This window comes from Mustelus asterias, chromosome 16 (assembly GCF_964213995.1).
Source record: "Mustelus asterias chromosome 16, sMusAst1.hap1.1, whole genome shotgun sequence".
Classification (NCBI taxonomy): domain Eukaryota; kingdom Metazoa; phylum Chordata; class Chondrichthyes; order Carcharhiniformes; family Triakidae; genus Mustelus; species Mustelus asterias.
The window spans coordinates 44,698,623-44,722,641 of record NC_135816.1 but is presented as its reverse complement, the minus strand read 5'-3'; the positions used below and the strand labels follow the sequence as shown (position 1 = coordinate 44,722,641).

At 45.3% G+C, this 24,019-nt stretch overlaps 1 protein-coding gene across 1 annotated transcript in view; it reads right to left on the bottom strand.

Moving 5' to 3' along the window:
- LOC144505344 (glutamate receptor ionotropic, delta-2-like) overlaps positions 1–24,019 on the bottom strand; it is a 393,564-nt gene that overhangs the window by 116,913 nt on the left and 252,632 nt on the right. The window contains exons 7-8 of the mRNA XM_078231464.1: positions 20,748–20,909; positions 12,101–12,220 (exon numbers count right to left, since the gene is read on the bottom strand). Coding sequence (XP_078087590.1) covers positions 12,101–12,220; positions 20,748–20,909 — 282 coding nt within the window. The remainder of the gene's footprint in view (positions 1–12,100; positions 12,221–20,747; positions 20,910–24,019) is intronic.

The window sequence follows — 24,019 nt, the reverse complement described above, 5'->3', positions numbered from 1 at the left end:
GACTATCAGCCGGTGGCTCTGACATCCATCATTATAAAGTGCTTCGAAAGGCTAGTCATGGCACGAATCAATTCCAGCCTCCTGGACTGCCTGGATCCACTACAGTTCGTCTACTGCTGCAACAGGTCCACAGCAGACACCATCTCCCTGGCCCTGCACTCAACCCTGGAACACCTAGATACCAAAGACACCTATGGCAGACTCCTATTTATTGACTACAGCTCAGCCTTCAACACCATTATTCCCATGAAACTCATCTCCAATCTCCATCGCCTGGGCCTCGGCACCTCCATCTGTGACTAGATCCTGAGCTTCCTAACTTACAGACCACAATCAGTAAGGATAGGCAACAACATCTCCTCCACGATCATCCTCAACACCGGTGCCGCACAAGGTTGTGTTCTCAGCCCCCTACAATACTCCCTATACACCTATGACTGTCTGGCCAAATTCCCCTCCAGCCCGATTTTCAAGCTTGCTGACGACACCATCGTAGTGGGTCGGATCTCAAACAATGATGAGACAGAGTACAGGAATGATAGAGAATCTGGTGCGGCAACAATAATCTCTCCCTCAATGTCAACAAAACGAAGAAGATGGTCATCGACTTCAGGAAGTGTAAAGGAGAACATGCCCCTGTCTACATCAATGGGGACGAAGTAGAAAGGATCGAGAGCTTCAAGTTTTTAGGTGTCCAGATCACCAGCAATCTGTCCTGGTCCCCCCATGCCGACACTATAGTTAAGAAAGCCCACCAAAACCTCTACTTTCTCAGAAGACTAAGGAAATTTGACATGTCAGCTACGACTCTCACCAACATTTACAGATGCACCATAGAAAGCATTCTTTCTGGTTGTATCACAGCTTGGTATGGCTCCTGCTCTGCCCAAGACCGCAAGAAAAGATCATGAATGTAGCCCAATCCATCACGCAAACCAGACTCCCATCTATTGACTCTGTCTACATACCCACTGTCTCAGCAAAGCAGCCAGCATAATTAAGGACCCCATGCACCTGGACATTCTCTCTTCCATCTTCTTCTGTCAGGAAAAAGATACAAAAGTCTGAGGTCACATACCAACCGACTCAAGAACAGCTTCTTCCCTGCTGTTGTCAGACTTTTGAATGGACTTACCTTGCATTAAGTTGAACTTTCTCTACATCCTAGCTATGAGTACATTCTGCACTCTCTTTTCCTTCTCTATGAACGGTATGCTCTGATTGTATAGCACGCAAGAAACAATACTTTTCACTGTATGTTAATACATGTGACAATAATAAATCAAATCAAATCAAATCTCATGAGAGGTCAATCTCATGAGAGGGATTTGTGCCAGCGAGAATCCCAAGGGCGATCTTCACCGTCCCCTGCCGGTGACACGATCAAGTTCAAGTCCATGACAGGCGCAAACCTGATTAGCATATCTCAGCATACCTTAGCATACTTAAATGTGATTAGCAGTCTTAACGTTGCCACTTCAACTCTCACCGTATGTCCCCACCCACCTGGCATGACTGCACTGCAGGTTTTCAAAACCCAAAACCTGCAGTGTTGACTACACCAGGAGAGTTGCAGGACATGGACCACCTGGCAGTGCCAAGGATGGGCCTTTTAGAGAGCCCCAATGGGGAGTTCCACAGATGTGTTCAGGGGAGCAATGCTTGTGAGAGGGGAGGGTGGTGCCTGAATTGAGGTGGGGAGGGGTCTGGTTCCTGTGAAAGGGGCAGAGAACTGCATCCCAATCCTAGGCGGGATGGGCTCGCCCTGATGCTTGCATTGGACTGCAGCATTTGAGAGGAGTGGTGGCAGGGCTGGTGCAGGTAATGAGGTGGGGGGGGGTCCAGCCTGAATCCTGGGAGGAGAGCAGGGGGGGAGAGCCCTGGTGATGGGAGAATAGTTGGGTCATCTCGATCCTTGCGTGGTGGGGGGGGGGGTGTTGCCCTGATTCTTGCATTGGAGGGGGTAGGAGTGCTCCAATGCTCAGGGGGGTGGTTCTAATGTCCATGGTGGGCCAGCAGGAGGGTCTTTTATTTAAGTCGGAGATGGAGCACCCCAATCTTGTGATTCCTGGCCTGGCCAGCTTCTTTAGGCCCCACCTCTCCAGCTGACTGTCTGATCCTCCCTTTCCCTTTTAAAATGCACAGAGTGTTGTTCAATATGGTGAGAAAAGCCTGAACCTACACTCTCTGAATTTTTGGGAAGATTCCACCCATACTTTCATTGCAGGTGGGAACATATTAGCCTCTTGGTTGAGGTTGTGAGACGTGATTCTGTCTTCTTGCTGGAGCAATAGTCCCTCGTGTTCTGTCAGTCTCCAGACTGATTTGCACCTGGCTGTTTCTTGAAATATGTGTTATTTCAAGTCAGTTTTGATCCTGCGACCAGATCAGCAATGGCTTCTATTGCTCACAGAAATGATTCGGAGATAGAGGTCATTGCTACACAATTGGGAATTACTGGCAATTGTTCACACCTGCTTGTGGTAAACTGGTTTCTCCACATCTTTCTTGTTATGTTTGAAGTTCGCAAACAGAGTCTGGGGAGCTATTATACTTGAGTTTCAGTGAGCAAGCAGAAAATAGAAGTTGTACATTCCACAAGTGATTTTGCATCAGAACGCCTTTTCAAAGATGGGGACTCCAGCCACAGACAGTTACATTTTAATGACTGCCCAGAAGCGTATTCAGGCATGAGGTAATCCTTGCCAGTATGGAAACAGCAAACAGCAGACACCTGACTTTGTGGCAGCCATTTTGGGAGAGTGCAGTGTCCATTATTCCACGTTTCATCCTTTTCTTTTAAAAAAATATAGAGTTCACATTCTGACATATCTGCACTAGGCATAACATGATGTGATTTCTGCAGTCAATCCAACTTGAATAATTAGTGTGAGCTCCTTGAGGTGCAAATGCCCCTGATTGCAAGCTGTGGGCAGGGGGTTGAAGGAATAGAATTCTGATTCAGGGCGTAAAGCTAAAGGGCCAGGCACCATTAGTAGATTTGTGCTTTCCAATCTGCCACACTCTATGCCTGCATATGTAACAACAAGCAGATGCAACCAGATTGTTCATGCAGTATCATATGAAGTGTAGCAAGCAGGCATATCTGCTGCTGTGAAGAGGCTCACACAAAGATATCTGTCATCTACCTCATACATCCCTGTCATTCAGCTAACAGTTAGGAAAGGCACTAATGTTAAGAGTTCACATGCCACAATCTAACACCAAAGGGGAAATATGGTTGCAAAAAGCACAAGACATGTATACTGAATGAACTAGATCCAAATAACTTTGATAGAAGTTGTTTGGGATAGATGGAATGAATGAGGGTTTAGCACAGTGAAGGGTCTGTACACAATGATATCTTTGTGGAGAGAAAGAAGGTGATGTCGATAAAACTGTTAATGCAGTGGCAAATGGAAAGCTTCCTGTTTAAAAATGACAAGTATGTCTCAACTGACTGGTAATGAGTTCACCTCTGTGTCCTCTTAACTGCTTCCGCTGGGGTCCTTAATGCCACCCTCCTCTAAGGTCTTTGAGACTAGGCTTCTTTGTAAAGCAAAATTTGCAGAAGGCACAAACAAATGCAATCCGAAGATACCAGCGCAACTACACTAAGACCCTCGTCAGACCCCACTTGGGAGTGCTGTGCTCAGTTCTGGTCGCCTCATTACAGGAAGGATGTGGAAAAGATTGAAAGGGTGCAGAGGCAATTTACAAGGATGTTGCCTGGATTGAGTGGCATGCCTTATGAGGATAGGCTGAGGGAGCTCGGTCTTTTGTCCTTGGAGAGACGTAGGATGAGAGGAGACCTAATAGAGGTATATAAGATGTTGAGAGGCATAGATTGGGTGGACTCTCAGAGGCTTTTTCCCAGGGTGGAAATGGCTGCTACGAGAGGACACAGGTTTAAGGTGCTGGGGTGTAGGTACAGGGGAAATGTTCGGGGGAAGTTTTTCACACAGAGGGTGGTGGGCGAGTGGAATCAGCTGCCATCAGTGGTGGTGGAGGCAAACTCAATAGGGTCTTTTAAGAGACTCCTGGATGAGTACATGGGACTTAATAGGATGGAGGGTTATAGGTAGGCCTAAAAGGTAGGGATATGTTCGGCACAACTTGTGGGGCCGAAGGGCCTGTTTTGTGCTGTAGTTTTCTATGTTTCTATGTTACATTGCAAGGTACCGCCAGATTGATCCACAGAAATGAAACATACAAATCGAGAGCTGAAATGGGTGCACAGATGACACTGTATTGATGTTCAGCTCATATCCTGAAGGTAGCAGCCACAAATATTTTACCAGCTGCCATTCTTTAGATTATCAAAATTGTCACGAGGATTCAAAAAAAAATCATAGATGAAAGGGGGAAATATGTCTGTGCTTACTCAGAAGTAGCTTCATTCAACCATCAATCCAACTGTTTTGAACAGAGCTTTCAAAATTTGTGTCGGATTTGACTGTGAATGTAGTTGAAATACAGGTGCCTTTAAAATCGTAATGTATTATGACAGTATTCAAAGGGCCACTGAGCCAAACTAAGGCAAACAAAAGTATTCGTTTTTGTCAAATAATATTAGCCGGGATTCTCCCAAAATAATTCTAAGTTCCCAATGTGCGGGAGAAAGGCACTAAATCCCGTCGGGCTTTTTAACGTGATTTCCAGAATGAATCTCCGGCACTCTGGGGCGTGATTCACTCTGGAAATCGGGAGGAGGGGCCTATTCCCACCCGAGAGGCCAGCAGCATAGCGCTGTGCGGGCCACTGCACATGCACTGATCTGACAGTGCGGAGATCGGCGCATGTGCATTGGCCCCCCGCCATTGTTGGCTACCCAATCGCTGGGCAGCCTGATTGCTGGTAAGCAACACAATCCCCCAAGGCTGGCCTTGCGACCCCCTAAGCCCTGATCACTGGGCTCCCGGACCTCCCCTGGCCAGCCCCAATCTTCCCCTCGACAGCCCTGAGCAACCCCTCCCCCCCCCTGGCAGACCTGATCACCCAAACCTGGTAGCCGCCATCTTCCCCCTTCAAGTGGATGGCCAGCGCTGAATGCCCTCATTCCCTCCCTCCCTCACTGATCCTTTGGCAGGGTGGAAACAGTTCCCTCTCTTCCCCACTGATTACCCCACCAATAGGCCTCACCTCAAAAGGCTCTGCCTCCTCTGGTCCCACCTGATGCCCGGTAGGCAGTGCCAGGGTGCCCCCTGGGCATTGTCAGTTTGCCCTTGGGCAGTGCCAGTTTTCCCCTTGTGCAGTGTCAGGGTGCCAGGCTGGCACTGCTAGTCTGGCACTACCCAAGGGGCACCCCTGACCTCCTGGGGGACCTCAATGGCCTCTCTTCCCTCGAGCGGGGTCGGGCTGCCTGTTCCCCATTAGTAGGGAGCAGGAGTAAACCCCGCCGGACGGAACCACTCCCGGCAGGGGGAGTGGGGGGAGAGACTCTAGCGGGCCTGGAGAATTCAGTCCCAGGCCTGCTAATCATATCGAAATACCGATTTCAATCTGATAATCATCTCCGCGCCGATTTCCAGCATGGAGCTGATTACGCTAAAAATCTTTGTCTCTTTGTGATGCCCAGCGGGAAGCCCGCGAAAGGCCGCCCGCTGATGTCTCCAAGCCCGTTGCGCTACCCAAGCAGTGCAGCGGTTTGGGTGAATCGCCCCCATTATCTTCCATCCTTCAACTCAAGAATAGCTAATAATAACCAAAGGTTTTCCTTCCTGAAAGAATATTTGCATTTCTCCTGTGGGGAATCACAAGAATATTGAATGATCACATTGTACCCTTGAAGAGTTATGCACTATTATAATACACTAATATTTCTGTTACCAATTGACTGTAAAAATATAAGGAGATTTGGTCTTAAAGCACTCAGAAATATGATTATAGTTTCTGTTGTGTCCAGACATAGATGGACACAACAGAAATATACATAGATGGAGTCCTTTCCTTCCTTGTAATCATAGAATCATAGAATCAGTGGCATGGAGACAGGCCCTTCAGCCCAAAATGGTCCATGCCGACCAAAATGCCTATCTAGGCTAACCCCATTTGCCTGCATTTGGCCCATATCCCTCTAAACCTTTCCTATTCATGTATCTGTCTAAATGCCTTTTAAATGTTGTCAACGTCCCTGCTTCAACCAATTCCTCCAGCAGCTCATTCCACATACGAACCGCCCTCTGTATAAAAGAGTTGCTCCTCAGGTTCCCATTAATTCATTCCCCTCTTAACTTCAACCTATGCCCTCTAGTTCTCGATTCCCCAACCCTGGGGAAAATACTGAGTGCTTTCACCCTATCCATGCCTCTCATGATCTTATACACCTCTATACGATCACCCCTCAGTCTCGTACGTTTCAAAGAAAAAAGTCCCAGGCTGTCCAATCTATTCTGACTGGTGAGCAAGTTAGTCCACCTTATCTTGTCCTTTGATATCCTCCGTAACACAGAGTTTACATGACAGAGCTAACCATTTATTTAAGGTCCCACTGGAAGCAATGTTGTGTCTGAAACTTCCGAAATGGAATTTGGATTCAATAATAATTAACCGGCTTATATTGAATGGAACAAATGTCACTTACATACGTCATTTTAAAAGGTAACTCAGGTTTCTATGGCCATATCTACAGTTCCAAGGCCTGTCTGAACCACAATTGCAGCATTTCTATTAAATTTGGGTTGGGTTGAAGTTTGCAATGACATTTAACTTCTTGGGGGCAATTCCCAAATCCCACCGTGTTAATTTTTTAGCACGGCAGGCTGGGAGAATTGCGTGTCGGCCGATTCGTGGGATCCACGCATGCATTCCTGACATGCGTCCATCTCCCAGCGCTGGATATTGGGTGCAGTCGGGACCACACTGGAGACTGGCGAGAACAGCAGGTAAGTCATTTAAAACTATTTTAAATGTGATTATTGAGCCAGGGACTGAATTCTCCGGGCCTGATAGCATCTCTCACCCTGCCAGTACAAGTTCACTCTGGCGGGCTTCAGATGAGCTCCCCACTTTTGGGGAACTAGTGGGACGACCCCGCTGGAATGAGGTGGGGAAATTGGGGACCCCACGGGGTTGGGCTGCGGGGTGGTGGTGACATCTGGGCATGGACACCCTGGAAGTGCCAGCCTCTGCCCCTGACACTGTCCAGGGGGCACCTTGGCATTCACTGCCCATCGGACATGGAGCAGTACCAAGGGGGCGGGGCCTAGGGGTCGATCAGTGGGGGGGGTTTCCCGCTGCCACTCTGCATTTGGATCGATTGGATTGGAGGGAGACCAGCGGTCAGGGTGGGCTGGGGGGTGTGGTCTGCCGGGAGGGTCTGTCTTCCGTGGGATGGGGGGGTGATCTTCTCGGGGGGGTGGGGGTGGGGTGGGGGGCGGCGGGGAGGGAATTGTCACTGCTGGGTGGGCTGGAGATCGGGAGCCGCATTCGGGACGTGGGGCGGCTAGGGGGCAGCACTGTGCAGAGGCCCAAAACTGTCAGACTCTGGCGCGAATAGGCCCTGCCCCCCCGAGCTTTTAATGATATTCACGATTGTGGCCTCTGCATTGCGCTGAGTGTGGGAGATTCTTGTCTGAACTCGCACTGAAAAACAATCGTGATTTACACCAGTTTTCCCGTGAATTCTGCACTTCGAACATTTTTGGGAGAATCGCCCCCTATATTTCTTGGCCAGAAAACTTCATACATCTTGTTGCATTTGCTCAGAGGTTCATGCCTCAGACCCCGAAACTGATATGGTCAAAGTTCCCAAGGCGAGGAAGAGCTCCAGTGACTTGTTTGGTCATGGAGTAGGGGCACCAGCTTATTTGGGATGTTGAAAGTCTGGTGAGTGCCTGGGGAATGTCACGTTGCCCCGAGGTATCAGTGGGATGGCACTGTGACTCCCCTTCAAAAAATTCTAGAATGGTCTTTAGGGGTCAGAACCATGATTTTGAACTGATTTCTGGTGGACCCGAAATTGTGTCTGAGGAAGTCTCTTCCCCAGGATCATCCTTCCATATAAATTGCCTTATTTCCAGTTTTGGTAATTTCACTTCCATCAGGCACCTCTGAACTGGAGGTTAGGCCAGGATTGCAGTATACCTGGTTCTCAGCCTAGCAACCGGCTGTTCCAGTGGAATCACACCAAGGTTACAGTGGGAACATCCTGGAACAGGCACAGATTCCTGTGACTCCTTATGAAGTTTTGATTGTGTTTAAAGGAATTGCCATCAAACCAAACCAAGAAGAAGAAAACTCTTCACCCTCAATTCCATCTTTTCTTCAGTGCTTAAAAAGCCTGGATGGCCTTTTCATTTTGTTGTGAATTAAAGCATATGAGGCAGAAAACATCACCCCAATATTACTGCTGCACTTGCATGAAGTCATCTCAAAGTGAATGGGGGCGTCTTCAACCGGTTGTAAATTATATTGAAAAGTGGGTGGGCAATATTCCAATGGAATGAAATCCCTTTCCATTCTCTGCAGCTGATGTACATACAATATTACAACTGCCATCTGCATCTATAAAATCCATGCCAAGTCATCAACAAGACATATTCACATCACATCATGGGTGGAGAGTGGGGTTGCAGGACACTGAATCTGGGAGATGCTCCCCTTGCCCACTGCTGTGATGTTCCGGGGTCCAGGGTTGCTGGCAGCCTCCATTTTGAACTCTGGAGGCAGCCCCAGGCATTGTTCCGGTAAGTCCCGACATCTGAGCGCCATGTTGTTCCAAATGTGTCTCGCACTTGCGTGTTTTCCCGCTGGCGCCACGGAGAATCAGGCATGGGCGGTCGGGCTACTGCTGAATCCCATTCTTGGCATGTAAATGAATTTCAGGCCAGCCTCCAGTGCGTTTCCCAATCCGCCATGGCGGCACCAGCAGAAGGTCCTGCGGGAAATTCACACCAGTGTAAAACTGACTGTTGGGCCTCCCGCCCAATTGTCCCCCACCCACCCCGCCTCCTTCCCCCACCAGCCATTGAACCTGCCGTCAGAGGCAAGGCAGAATTCTGCCCGAGGTGTCAAGGTAAAGTTTGGAACTTACTGGAATACAAGTCTTAACTTGCGCAATTTGAAATGGGTAACAAAACAGACCGTAGTAATTTCTACCTTCCTGGTTAAGGGGCACTGAAACAAAATATAATGTCCCATTACAGATTGAGAGCAAACTTTGATTTTTTTCCCCGTCGATTTGTATAATGCAATAATTCCCTGAGTAATTGTGTAAATCAGTTCTCCTGTTGGCTCTGTCTCTTTTGGAATTCCAATTATGGTGAAATTCATATCTTTATGCTGCATCATGTGGCCTGGTTGAAACATACCCTGCTGCATTAAACTCTCATAAACTTATAAAAGACTGTGAACTTGCCAATTCTTGTTATATTTTATCAGTTGAACTGAACCCGGTTGAACATATTGCGTTCATACAGAATCTTTAATGTAAGGTTCCAAAGGTACTTCAATGGAGTGTTATCAAGCAACGTTTGACATCAAGCTGCATAAATATTCAGAAAGATATTTGAATACATGAGCAAAAGCTTGGTCAAAGAGGTAGGTAAGGTATAAGGAGCATCTTAAAGAAAGAAGAGTTAGAAACGCAGAGGGGTTCGGGTGGAGATCAAGCCATTAGGGCTTTAACAGCTGAAAATACAGCCGGTAACTGTGGAGGGATTAAAGTCAAGGATGTTCAAGGGACCAGAATTAGAGGACTACAGATGTCCTGGCAGGTTAGAGGACTGGAGGAGATTACAGAGTTAGGAAGAAAGTATGGGTTCAATGTGCATTGAAGCAGCTGCCTCAGGGTTCAGTGTTTGTGGAATGAACAGTCTCAGGGTTCAGTGTTTGTGGAATGAACAGTCTCAGGGTTCAGTGTTTGTGGAATGAACAGTCTCAGGGTTCAGTGTTTGTGGAATGAACAGTCTCAGGGTTCAGTGTTTGTGGAAGCAACAACCTTACGGTTCAGTGTGTGATAGAGGATTGGGTTCATAGAGAGGATTAGTTAGCTCACAGGAAACAGAGCGTAGACATAGATGGGTTATTTTCAGATTGGCAAGATAAGATGAGTTGAGTGCCACAACAATCATGCCGGGGCCTCTACTGTTTACAACTTAGATTCTATGTATGGTGGCTAAATTTGTTGATGACACAAAAATAGGTAGAAAATTAAGTTGTGAACAGGACAATAGAAGTCTACAAATGGATATAGGTTAAGTGAGAGGGCAAATATTTGGCAGATGAATTACGATGTGAGAAAACATGAACTTGTCCACTACAGCAGGAAGAATTAACAAAAAGCAGTATACTATTTGAATTGAGAGACATTGTCGGTCTCTTGCAGAGGGATCTGGCTGTCCTGGTAAATAAATCACAGAAGTTATCAAGCAAGTGATTAGGAAGGCAAACTGAATATTGTTGTTTATTGCAAGGGGAATGGAATATCATAGGAGGGATATTTTGCTACAGTTGTACTGGGCGTAGGTGAGATCACATCTGGAGTATGTGTGCAGTTTTGGTTTCCTGATTTAATACAGGATATGAATGCATTAGGAGAAGTTCAGAGAAGTTTCACTCGACTAATACCTGGGACGAGGAAGTCATCTTGTGAGGAAGGTTGGACAGACTGGGCTTGCATCCATTGGAGTTTCAAAAAATGAGAGGCAACCTGATTGAACATCCTGGTGTGGGTGGGACTTGATAATGTGGATGCTGAAAATATGTTTCCACTTGTGGGAGAGGCTACAAATAGGTGACATAGTACAACAAAGTGTCTCTTATTTAAGACAGAGAAGAGGAGAATTTCCCTCTTTCAGAGGGTTGAGATACTTTGGAACTCTCTTCCCAGAAAGCTGTGGAGGCAGGGTCAATGAATATTTATAAGGTACAGACAGATAGATTCTTGTTTAATGAAGCCAATGGACATTGGGGGTTGGCGGGAATGTGGAGTTGAGGCCACAATCAGATCGGCCATGATCCTGTTCATGCAGGCTCAAGGGGCTGAATGGCCTACCCCTGCTCCTAATTTGGATGTTCGTTTGTGTGTGGAAGCAGCAGCAACAGGCTCCAGTGATCCTGAACGGTTGACAAGTGAGGGAATGTTCTTCTTCCCACCTACTTCCTTTTCATTTGCTCAAAGTCTATCACATTTCTAACATCTCCCATTTCTGACACAAGGTCTGACCTGAAATGTCAACTTTGTTTCTCTCTCCACAGATGCTGTTAGGTGTGTTGAGTATTTCCAGCATTTTATGGTTTTGTACAGCAATAAAGTGTTGAGACAGCTAAAAATGTATTAGAAAACCGAGTTTGTTGTCGGAATTGAAGATAATGGTGACACACCTCTGCCATGTACATTTTGAATTAGACACTGCAGTGCTTTGTTTTCACCATTTGATGTAATTGGACACTGAGATTTGCCGACTTTGATGGGGCCACTCTGCAAGCGGAAAAGTGCTTGCGTGGACGGGCCCAAAACTAGTTTCAAATTAGGCAGTGACAATCAGCTACTATGAACTGCCAGGCATATTGGAGCAGAATGACATCTTTTTCAAGGTCAAGAAGAACCCCAGAGAAGGTCCAACAGTGTTCAAGATGATCTGTTCTTCTCCTCGAATTTGAGATGTGAGGATAGGTAGGGCACTGTGGAAAATTCCTGATGTTCTGACCTTTTCTGATGCGTCAGAAAAATCCAAGCCCGCTCTTGGCTGACCAAACTTTTGCTAAGTACTATGAAGAATGTACAGAATGGATTTGCTGGGTTATCTCAGCAGATTGTCCAACTCTGCCCCCTTGACATTTGGGAAGGGCCGGTGGAAAATCAATGACCATGCTTTCCCCATCAGAAAACAGCAGAACATTAGTATAGTCCTAGTTTTGCTTAGGACATAATCATAATTTTGAAAATACATGATTGGAAACCATTGCTTCATTGTCTTTGAATTTTATATTATAACTACAAGGCGAAGGTGCAGCTGATGGCATACACCTAACTAAATTGTACTCAATCAAAAGCAAAATAGAACTCTCGCAATCAAAATACATGGAGAAAATGCATGAATTAAACAAGCACAGTTTAACACCTCATATTAATGCCAGAACACAAAATATTGCTTACACGTTGAAGCCCTCTATCCTTTTCCTCACTGTAACTGGTACCAAGAATTTCAAACAGAACATTGGCATTTGTACCATCATCCCTAAAATTGAGCATTCCCGTTAATCCACTCACTTTTCCCTATAAATAAAAGCAAAAATACACTTATGGATTTGACATTTAAAGTCCACATAAACAACAAATCTGAAAAACGAGGCAAGAAACAGGAAAACAATTAGCACATCTTTTCTTATATTTTTCCATAGAATTCAATTTATCATTGCTCATGTTGAATCAAATGATTGGCGATTTTATAATGAATAAATATAATGCTTTTGTTATTTTGGACATACTTTCAGGCCCACAGATGTATGTTTACTGGACAACTCAAATTCAGTTTCTGTTGTATAGAATTTTACTGGTACTTTAGTCATTAAATTCTGCCCATTATTCTTTAAAATATAAATGCAAGACTCCTTTATCTATTTATTTGTTGTTCTCTACCATCTTTGGAAATTGAGGGTATATAACAAGACACATCATTTTGACTAATCTCATATTTAGGCTTATGTCATATTTAACAGTTCAGGATGGTGATTGCAAGCGGAATGTGGTAACACTCAGATGATCTGGACCTTGAGACAACTGGGCTTCAGAATTGTGGAGTTAGCAACATTGTGAAACAGGAATTTGGAGTTTGGCAGAACTGTGAAGGGGAAACTCCAAATGGAGACACTGAAATCACCAACTCCTAGGGATTTACACAAACCTTCCTCCAAGCGATGTTTATTTTACAGGGAAGCGGTAAAAAGGGACACAATGGTGGAGGTGGGGAAGTTGACAATAGGTGATCAGCAAGACATTCCCGTAGCCTTCCTTCATAGCATGGATTTCAGACTCTATATTGAGAACATGGTGTATAAAAAAGTAATAATTATAACATGAGAGCAGTCTGGACAGTAGGCTGATAGATATGATTCTACAATTATGTCAGGCCATTGCATGACCAACCTGTGAAACTACTTGGGTCCTAATCTCTTGATGTCAGTATGAAAGACATTACAGAGTTGATTGAACTGAGATTAAATGGGATTTGTTTTGATGAGTTATCTGGGCTTTTCTGAACTAATCTGCTGAATTTAGTGGTTCTCACTCATAATTTGGATGAATTTTAAGCCATCATTAAGAGACAACTATGTAAGCGAGCACGAAATATATGTAGGCCAGCCAGATATGATTCTAAGGAACTAAACAGCGCTGTTCCACAAATTACCACATCGATTAAATTCAATTCTACAAGTTGTCACAGTGGAATTTGAACTTAAGACATCTAGGTTGCAAGTCCAGTAGATAATACCATTCCCTAGATCAGAGGATTTTATTTTCTCAGTTAACACTATATACTATTCATGACAGAAAGCAATATAAAAAGCAGAGTACCAGTACTATGCCACTGAATGCCACTTGAGCATAAAGGAACACTTGATGACTTACCCTCAGTTAGTAGGATAAGCCTGTTTGCTGCTGGTACATAATTTGAGGAATCTTGGTTGGATTTTCTGCTACAAATCTGTCTCCACACTCAAGCAGCTGCTTAAGCCCTCCGGGTATCTTTCAAGGCCTCAACAAGTTTATAATTGAATTGCACAAAAAATTGCACGCTGAGAGAAGCTGACCGTTCCACAGTGAATAAAATGAGGCTTTTAGTGGCATTTCATTATCCTTGATATAAAAAGTATTGATAGAAATGTTTGCAAGCCTTTTACAACTTATTTTATTTCTAGAAGAGCTTGCCATAGCATTTAATAAAGAGCTGTCATCATTGAGCCCACATCAAACTAAAATTAATAAATCACTGGATCTCACCCTCCCTTCCCTGCCACGCTATTTACCTATCTTAAATTACCCTTTTCTCTAGCAAGGGGCAGCATTTTGTCTTTTGGGTCAGGATGCTGACATCAGGGTCAAATGAGGTCACAATTCTGCACAGTGTGCGAAACAGTCAGCTGGCACTGATTTTCCCTGAATTTACCAATTAGTGGCCAGAGGGCGGGTTCACTGTCCAATAGGCGACTGCTAGCTGCAAAGGAAGTACCGCCTGCAATTCAGGAAGGAGGGAGAGAAACAGAAAAGTGTAGTTCCATCTTGGTGCCCTCTTGGCAACTTATAAAAGTTCTAAATTTTTTTTTTAAATGGCCACAGCCAGACCACTATTTTGGAGGTGTGGAGAAGTGGGTGTTGGCTGGGGAAACCAATCAGCCTCTGTTAATTAACCTTAAGTAGAACTATCTGCCTACATTAATGGGATGCCCATTGTTAGCCCATCCACTGCCAATCCTACCTCTGGAAAAATGGCTCGGGTGGGATGGCGTTGGTACACCAGCCCACCTGCCAGCTGTGTGAATTTTTGTGTCCTCCGACCTCATTCGTGCCTCTATAGAGGGCTGCAAATCCTGCCCTTTATTACTTATATTTAATAGAGTTATGTTTTGTAATGTGGTGGTAGGTAAACCTGTAGAGTGATGGAATCAGATATAATCAATACAATACCAAGAATCAGGCATAAGCAACCCTAAAGTGAATAGCATTCAAATGGGAATTTATGGCTCATCCTGAGCTGTCCTTGAGAAGGTGAATGTTGGTCTGTTGTTAGATTACATGGAACCAAACAATCTCCATTAGAATACCAGAAAGATCATTTATTCTGCCTTAATAAAAATGTACTGAATCATTGAATCCCTTCAGTGCAGAAGGAGGCCATTCGGCCCATCAAGACCATAGTCCAAACCAGACTCTATCCCCATAACCCCATGCATTTACCCTGGCTAATCCGTCTGACACAAAGGGGCAATTTAGCATGGCCAATTCACTTAACCCGCACATTTTTCAACTGTGGGAGGAAACTGGAGCATCCAGAGAAAACCCGCAGACACAGGGAGAACATACAGACTCCACACAGACAGTGACCCAATCCAGGAATTGAACCCGGGTCCCTGGCATTGTGAGGGAGCAGTGCTAACCATTGTGCTACTATGCCGCCTGGTTGCATACTTTGCCATTACTGTCTGAAATATTGAACCCCTGCAAGAATGCCTTGGTGAATTTTAATGACTGTTTCCTTGTTTTTTTTGTGTTATCTGTTAGTCCCTGGAAGCTTGCGTTCTTAAATAGACCAGACATCATATTGTTGAGGTTTCATTGTCCATAAAATTTTAATTGATCTTTCCACTAATTCTTCGTTTCTATTGAACTTGAAAACAGGAGAAGCCCCATACCCCTGCTTTCCCTCACAGTCAAATAGTTTTCTAACCCGTGGTTTAAGGCCGTATATGAAAAGTGAGTAAAGTATCCAAGATGGGAAGGAGGAACAGAGAGGGAAAAAGTAAACTGAAATTATAGCACAAATTCGAAAGGAGATGATGGGTCTGGTGCACACGAGCCCTAGATGACAAACCCACGCAGTCCAATGAGGTTAATGGCTGGACCTTGTTATTTTGAATTTAAAGGTAAAAGTGGCAATTCAGAGGTAGAAGGCTGCAGCCATTGAACCAGGCCTTTAGATGCAATAGGGTGGACAGGTTGGAGCCCAGAGGAAGGGAGGCCCCAGGGCTTCTTTCTGAGGTCTCAAGAGGACACCTATATTGATTCAGCAATTTAAGCACATTCTGAATGCAAACAAAAACAAAAGGCACAAAAAGAGAAACACACTGGGGTTCTCCAAAACTCCTGCCTTAACCCCAGGAAGAGACCAGCAAAATATTTGAAGGGACAACATTGCCATTTATGATAAAAACAAAATCCTGCACATGCTGGAAGTCTGAAATTAAAACAGAAAATGCTGGATAAACTCAGCAGGTCTGGCAGCTCTGGGGAGAAAGAAACAGAGTTAACTCTGAAGAAGTGTCATCTGGACTTGAAACAACACACTGTTTCACTCTCCACAGATGCTGCCAGACCTCCTGAGTTTGTCTGTCATTGATGGTGTTTCTCCCAGAGATTCTGTCAGTCTTATGCAAAGTCTTATGCCTGGAAAATTGGACAAATGCTGAGAGAATTTCAGCTGAAGATACTGGGCTGTAACTTCAGACGAGTGGCAATGGAGTCAGATTTCCATTCAGCTCAAAAATCCTTACCTTGAAATCCAGCTGATCCTATCTTACTCCACCTTCCAACTCAGGCTGGGTGAGATCTGGACAAGACAGGGCATCCCTGGGGCCTAGCATCAAGGGCTGTGCATCCAAAGGTAAGTAATAGGTGCCCCCCTTCTTTAACAGCACTGGCTGTTGCAACCCAGGTAAGTTTAAAGATACAGCCAGGTTTCTAGATCCTTGACAAGCCAAGGAGAAGTATGCAAGACGATCGGGGCGGTGGGGATGGGGGGGGGGGGGGGGGGGGGGGGGGGCGTTGGGAGGGGTGGTGGTAGTGATGGTGTGTGAAATTGGGCCCAGTGGGAGGAATCCCATGGGTGACAGAAGGGTTGAGAAGATCCCATTCGCCCATCCGGGAGGTGTAGTCGGGCCTTGGGGTGGAAGAGTTCCCTTGGTGGTGGTAGGGGGCTAGATAAGTTGGTGGGGGGATGGGGGGGTCTGGCTGTAATCAGGTTGAGGTGGGCGGTAAAGGTGAGACTTGTGGGGATTCAGTGTGGGTCTGTACAATAGTTACCTAGAAGCTCGAAATGGTTTTAATTTTTCTTTTTTTTCCCTCTAACTATTGATGCAAGACAGTAGGAATCATCTGAAGTTTACAATTTAAATTTCATTTTCAGATGGTTCCTAATGCATGGCAATTGATATGCAAACCTTACCTTACTCTTTCTTGAGATGTGGGCATTGCTGTTTAGGCCAGCATTTGTTGCCTGTCCCTCAATGGTGGTGGGCCACCTACTTGAACTGCTGCAGCCCAAGTGTTGGTACATCCACAGTGCTGTTCAGAAGGGAGATCCAGGATTTTGACCCAGTGACAGTGAGGGAATTGCAATATAATTCAAAGTCAGGATGGTGTGTGACTTAAAAGGGAAATCTTCAGGTGTTGGTGGCCCCATGCATCTGCTGCTCTTGTCCTTCATGCTGGTAGAGGTTGCACGTTTGGAAGTTGCTGCCTGCTGAAGGAGCCCTGGAGAGCTGCTGCAGTGTATCATGTAGATGGTACGCACTGCTGCTACTGCGCATCGGAGGGAGTGACTGTTGAAGGTGGTGGATGGGTTGCTAATCAAGTGGGCTACCTCGTCCTGGATAGCTACGGGCTTCTTGAGTGTTGTTGCAGCTGCACTCATCCAGGCTGGTCCAGGGCTCCATCAATAGTAAGGGGCAATGGTTGGATTCTTTCTTGTTGGGAATGGTCATAATCTGGCACTTGTCTGGCATGAACCAAAGCATGAATATTGTCCAGCTCTTGCTGCATATGAGCACGGGCTGCTTCAGTATCTAAGGAGTCACAAATTATACTGAACATTGTGCAATGATCAGCCAACATCCCCACTCCTGACCTTATGATGGAAGGAAGGTCAGTAAAGCCACCCTAAGGAACTCCTGCAGTGATAGCCTGGGATTGAGATGATTGGCCTCTTCCATTGTGTTAGGTATGACTCCAACTAGCAGAGAGTGTCCCCCGCCCGCCACCGATTCCCAGGGACTTCAGTTTCTTTGGGGCTCCTGGTTGCCACACTCGATCAAATGCTGCTTTGATGCCAAGGGCAGTCAGTCACACCTCACCTCTGTTTTGTTCATGGTTTGGACCAAGGCTGTAATGAGGTCAGGAATTGAGTGACCCTAGTTGAACTCAAACTAGGCATCAGTGAGCAGGTTATTGCCACTTGATAGTACTGCTGATAACAACTTCCATCACTTCACTGATAATTAAGTGGATAATGGGGTGGTAATCGGCCGGGTTGGATTTGTCCCGTATTTTATGGATAGGACACACCTGGGCAAATTTCCACATTGCTGGGTTGCCAGTGTTGTAATTGGGGGGGGGGGGGGGGGGGGGGGGGGGGGGAGAGGGGGGGGGGGGGGGGGGAGAGGGGGGAGGGGGGGTAGTTCTGGAGCACAAGTTGTTAACACAAATGTCTTCAGCAGTTTCTTGAGTTCACGTGGAGTGAATGGACTGAAGATGGTGGGTGTGACACTGGGAATCTCAGGAGGAGGCCGAAATGGATCATCTACTCGATACTTCTGCTTGATCATGGTTGCAAATGCTTTAATCTTGTCCTTTGCCCCGATGTGTTGAACTTCCCCATCATTGAGGATGAGATTATTTGTGCAGCCTCTTTTTCCAGTTAGTTGTTTAGTTACTCATCACCACGAATGGATATGTCACTACTGCAGAACTTAGATTTGACTCGTTGGCTGTGGGGTCGCTTCTCTCAGTCTATTGTGTACTGATTCTGCTGTTTGATATGCCAGTGGTCCTATGTTGTACCTTCACCAGGTTGATACCTCATTTTTATGTCTTCCTGGTGCTGCTCCCGGCATGCCGTCCTGCACTTTGCATTGAACCAGGGTTGATCCATCGGGCTGATGCTGATGGGCCACAGTGCCTCATGGATGCCCAGTTTTGATTTACTTCATCTGTTTGAAATCTATGCCATTTAGCATGATGGCAGTGCCACACAACACAATGGAGAGTATCCTCATTGTGAAGATGGGATTTCATCCCCAGAAAAAAACTTGTGGTCACTCCCACCAATGCAGTCATGATCAGATGCATCTGCAACAAGTAGATTGGTGAGGACAAGGTCAAGTAGGCTTTTGCTTATTAATTCCTTCACCATCTGCCACAGACCCATTCTAGCAGCTATGCCCTTTGGAACTTATCCAGCTCAGTCAGCAGTGGTGCTACTGAGACCCTCTTGGTGATGGACACTGAAGTTCCCTCACCCAGAGTATATTCTGTACCCTGCCACCCTCAGTGCTTGTTCAACAAAGGGGGATGCTGAATCAGCAGCTGAAGAGCGGGGGCAGGGTGGTAATCAGCAGGAGGTTTTCTTGCCCATGTTGTCTTGAGACTTCATGGGGGAACAGAGTCATTATCCTGGAAAAACTCACTTTTGACTGTACACCATTATGTTAGAAGTCTCACAACACCAGGTTGAAGTCCAACAGGTTTGTTTGGAATCACGAGCTTTCGGAGCGCTGCTCCTTCATCGGGGGTACCACTACATTGCCATCTCTGGTGAACCGGTGGGACAGGACACACCCAGGAATGATGATGGTGGTGTCTGGGTCATAATCTACAAAGGTATGATTCTGTAAGTATGACAGTGTCAGGTTGTTGCTTAACTAGTCTGTGGGACAGCTCTCCCAGTTTTGGCACAGCCTCCAGATGTTAGTAAGAAGAGCGTAGCATGGCCAACAGGGGTGGGTGTGCCCTTGTCATCTCTGATGCTTAGGCTGATGCCGGATTGTTCATCCTGTTCCATTCCTTTCTGGTTTCTGTGTTGTACTTTGATGCAATTGAGTGTTGTGAAGTTGTGTATGTAAGGTTAAAAATGTGGTGTTTGACAAATGTAAACAGTGAAAAGAAATGCTAAAACAAAAAAGAAAAAAATCAGATAGCATTGTCTCTTTAAAAAGCAGGTCTCTGTGCGTGGATTTTAAATTGTAGAGAGCAGGCTGCAGAAGCAGGTTTTTGCAACATTTATACCAAAGCCTTTTGTATCAATGCAACATTTGTATCAAAGTCGGTGTTCCAACCTAACCAAAACAGGCTTTTGACTTGGACCAATGAGTTTAAAGCAAGCACACAGAGGCGCAGAACCACTGGAATTCAAATGTGAGAGTTGTTGACAGCCTCAGGCCACTCAGATTGCAGGAATACTTTGAGGTAATTCCAGGTATATAAACCCAGACAAGAGGGGGTAACTGTTAGAGTATGCTTGGCACCTCTTGAGTCAGAAGGAAGGAAGACGAGGCTCTCAGGTAAATCCTGCAGTCTTATGTACGGCTTCATAAAATCACCATCTAAATAGAGAGATACCAACTCAGAAAGTGTTCCGGATGAGAGCATTACCAAAGTACTTTCAAAAGACGCTTGTTTGTATGTTAGTTGAGAGTGAGTGAATTCTGTCATGATTCATTTCATTATTCCTGAAGGAGTCTTGTAATATTTGAACAGCATTCTACTGGGATTTGATTCAGTTTGTTAATTGTTTTAATAAGGTTGACACCAGTTTAAAAAATAAAGACCTGTTAATTGTTCATGATAGAGGGTGTCAGATCCTGCTTTAAGTTACCAAAACCAATCACTTCCTACTACCTCACGTATACTCGTATAAGATTATGAGGTGAGGTATATCCCTTTGACTGGTTCCAAAACCGAGCCGAGGGAAAAATCACCTCCGTGTCATGACATGAGTGACTTGCTAAGCATTTCAGAGGGCAGTTAAGAGTCAACCACATTGCCGTGGGTCTGGAGTCACATGTAAGCCAGACCAGGTAATGGTGGCAGATTCTCCTGAAGGATGTTAGTGAACCAGGTGTGATTCTTCATGTGTCCAACAAAACGTTAGGACAGAAATATAGCCCTGCATCTGTTTTTCTACAAATTCTCCACAAAGTCATCTTCCCAAGGGGAATTTGAAGAATAATTTTACATAACTTCAACTATTACAAGCTTGTTGTACTGATACAAGTGCAATACTATTTGAATTGTACAGTGAAACACACAGTACCTTTTTGATTGCTTCAAATGTAGACTTTCCACCTTGCCACGGTTTAGAATTTTTTCTTATACACGTCAGACTAGCCATGCTGTGCCATTTTCGATCCTCCAGTTTTTTGTGGAAGGCATCAGCCAGCAGCAACACACTGTCATATACGTAGAGATTGGAGATCTGCAAAGATTAGACACAAAAGCAGCTTTCAGCAAAAAAATTAATACTGAAATGATTATTCCCCCGACAAAGGGAACTATAGATTAATGCAGCGCTTCAGCTGAAGATAAGCGTGTAATTTCTGTAATGAATTCTTCCACCCACATTCTATAAAATTTGAGTCTGAGGATTTACCAGTCCCCCTGAGAGAGCACTTTGATGGGGGGGATAAAAGGTTTCTGAGAGGATAAAAGATTTCTGAGGAGTTCACACCATGTGCATTAATGATATCTTATAATTTCACCAGAGAACTCTATTGAACATCCTAATGAAAATGCCTGAACATTGTTAAATATATCTTGCAATTAGTTAATTTATTAATTATTATTTTATGCAATTTAAATGCTAAAAGTATAAGCAAATCTGACTTTTGGTCAGTGTAGCATTTGAATTACAGCCAACTTGTGGAAGTATAAATTAACTTAAATTACAGCATTGCTGAAGAGACAGTGAACTTATTTCTCAACTTTGCAATTGCAAGATATCAAACATACAGGGCAGAATCTTACGAGAATTTGGCAGAAGGTAAGTTCTGGTGAGAAAGCTGGCGTGGAAATCCCCAGCTCCAGCTGTTAATTGTTCATGATAGAGGGTGTCAGATCCTGCTTTAAGTTACCAAAACCAATCACTTCCTACTACCTCACGTATACTCGTATAAGATTATGAGGTGAGGTATATCCCTTTGACTGGTTCCAAAATCGAGCAGAGGGAAAAATCAGCTCCGCGTCATGACATGAGTAAGTCGCTAAGCATTTCAGAGGGCAGTTAAGAGTCAACCACATTGCCGTGGGTCTGGAGTCACATGTAAGTCAGACCAGGTAATGGTAGCAGATTCTCCTGAAGGACGTCCCAAGGATAGCTAATTCGTAGTTCTACCTGAGTACAACATTAATATGTTTCATGTTGCCATGAAAGAAGAAGGCAGAGGAAACCATTTTTGTGATCAGGTTAATGGCATCCCTACAAGTAAATGAATATCACAAATAGACAGCAGAGGTTCTGGGTGGACAGCAGACAGTATAGACCACTTGGCTTTGCAAGCTACCAGAGTCTGATGTGGGGGTGTCACAGCCTCTAGTTGAAGAGATCATCTTGAAGCCTTCTCTGGTAGACACAACAGGATTTCCAAAAGCACGAATGACTAATCGCTGCGAAGGCGGATCTCCCAGGCTGCTGTGCTGCTCGGAGGCCATTTAGCGGCTTCCCTGCTGGGTACCACCGCCTGGGCGCATCTCCGGCCACCGGATTTCTGACGCCATCAGCTCCATGCCAGAAATCGGTGCGGAACTGTATAAATTATTCAAATTCAAATGCTCATTAACATGTAATTAGCTGGCCCAGGACTGAAGTCTCTGGGCCCGCTAGCCTCTCACCTTGCTGCCACGAGTGTTTCACTCCAGTGAGGTTTACAACAGCTCCCCACTAAGGAGGAGCTGGCGGTCCGATTCCGCTGGAGTGAAGGGGGCCCATGGAGGCCCTGCCAAAGGTTCAGTAATAAAGGTGGGTGCCCCCTGGGCAGTGCCAGCTTGGTAGTGTCAGCCTGGCCCCCTGGCACCGCCCAAAGGGCAAAAGTGGCAATACCCAGGGGGCACCTTGGTACTGCCAACTGGACATTGAGCAGTACCAAGGGGGTGGGGCCAGAAGGAGGCTGGGGCCTCTGGGGGGAGATTAGTGGGAGTGGGGGTGTCCCAATGCCATTCTGTACTCCGCAGTGATAGAGGGAGGGAGGCCAGCGATCAGGGCAGGCATGGAGGGGGTCGAGACAGCACGGGGGTGGGGGGGTCGGAGCTGGCCCAGACAAGCCTGGGAGCCCAGCGATCCGGGTGTGGCTGGATCAGAGGGGTAGTGATGCGGGGTCAGCCAGCGATCAGGCTGACCAGCAATTGGGAGGCCGGTGTGCAGGGTTACTGTGCCTGCGCCGATCTCGACACTGATAGATCGGTGTATGCGTAGTGGCCCACTCAGCGCTTTGCTGCGGGCTTCTACAGTGGGAATAGGCCCTGTCACAGGTTTTTGATGAGATTCACACTAGTGCAGTCTGCAGTGCACAGCTCCAGTTTTTATGCGAATTCGACACTTAGAATCCCACTGTTGTGGGGTTATTTCAGAGACTGAGTGTTTGCCAAAACTTCAACTAATACAAAGACTCATGAGGTCAGTACCCTGGTTAAAGACATATCTTAATTTGAGCAGCAATCGCTGGGAGAGATAGCATTGGGCAGTCCAATGCCTCTCTGAAGAGAAGGCCCTGAGCCTTCCAATACCACTCTGAAGTTACAATACATCAGACAGGACAATTATACATTTTCAAGTTCGCTTTTCCTGCCTTCTCATTAGTTATGAACCAGTCATCTTTGGTACAAATCAATCATTGTTAACAGTTGTCATGTACCTCAGCCAATTACATTCTACCCTCTGACATCATTGGATTTCATTGGTACAATCTGGATACTTCTTCGCCTTGTCGCTTAGCAACCCCTGACGTTTAGCTATTGAGTTCAAAGGTGCTGTTCTCACCAACTCTCAATTATGTCAATGGTTGAGTCAGACGGTTGATATTTCCATGTCTGAGAAGCACTGTCTTATCAGTGCAAGTTGAACAGCTCTATTTATACAATGGCTTTGGGATCCCATACTGTCCGTAACTTATGCTGATAAGAATATACACATTCTGTGGTTTTATTGTCCCAAAGAATGTGGTTCATCTCACTCAGTTTTCATCCCATCATGCTCTGGAGCAGCCTGCCTTTGGCTAAAGTGTACAGATTACTTAAAAAATATATTTTAAAATCCAAAGTACATGTTTAAATCAGAAATACTTGTTCAAATCTCTTACTTGTTTAAATCTTTTACTGTGATTTTCTGTGTCTTTATGTACTGTGATTATATGTGTCTTTATGCAGATAATACCCCTGCTAATCTGTAATTCTGATCTGGAGTCATTTCACTTAGTGCTAATAGTTTTATTAAATCCCTGATTATTTGAAATTTCTCAAACACCCACCCTATTTCCTTTTTGTAGGAACTTAAACTTTATACTAGAGAGAGGAACATTCCCATTTTATACAATC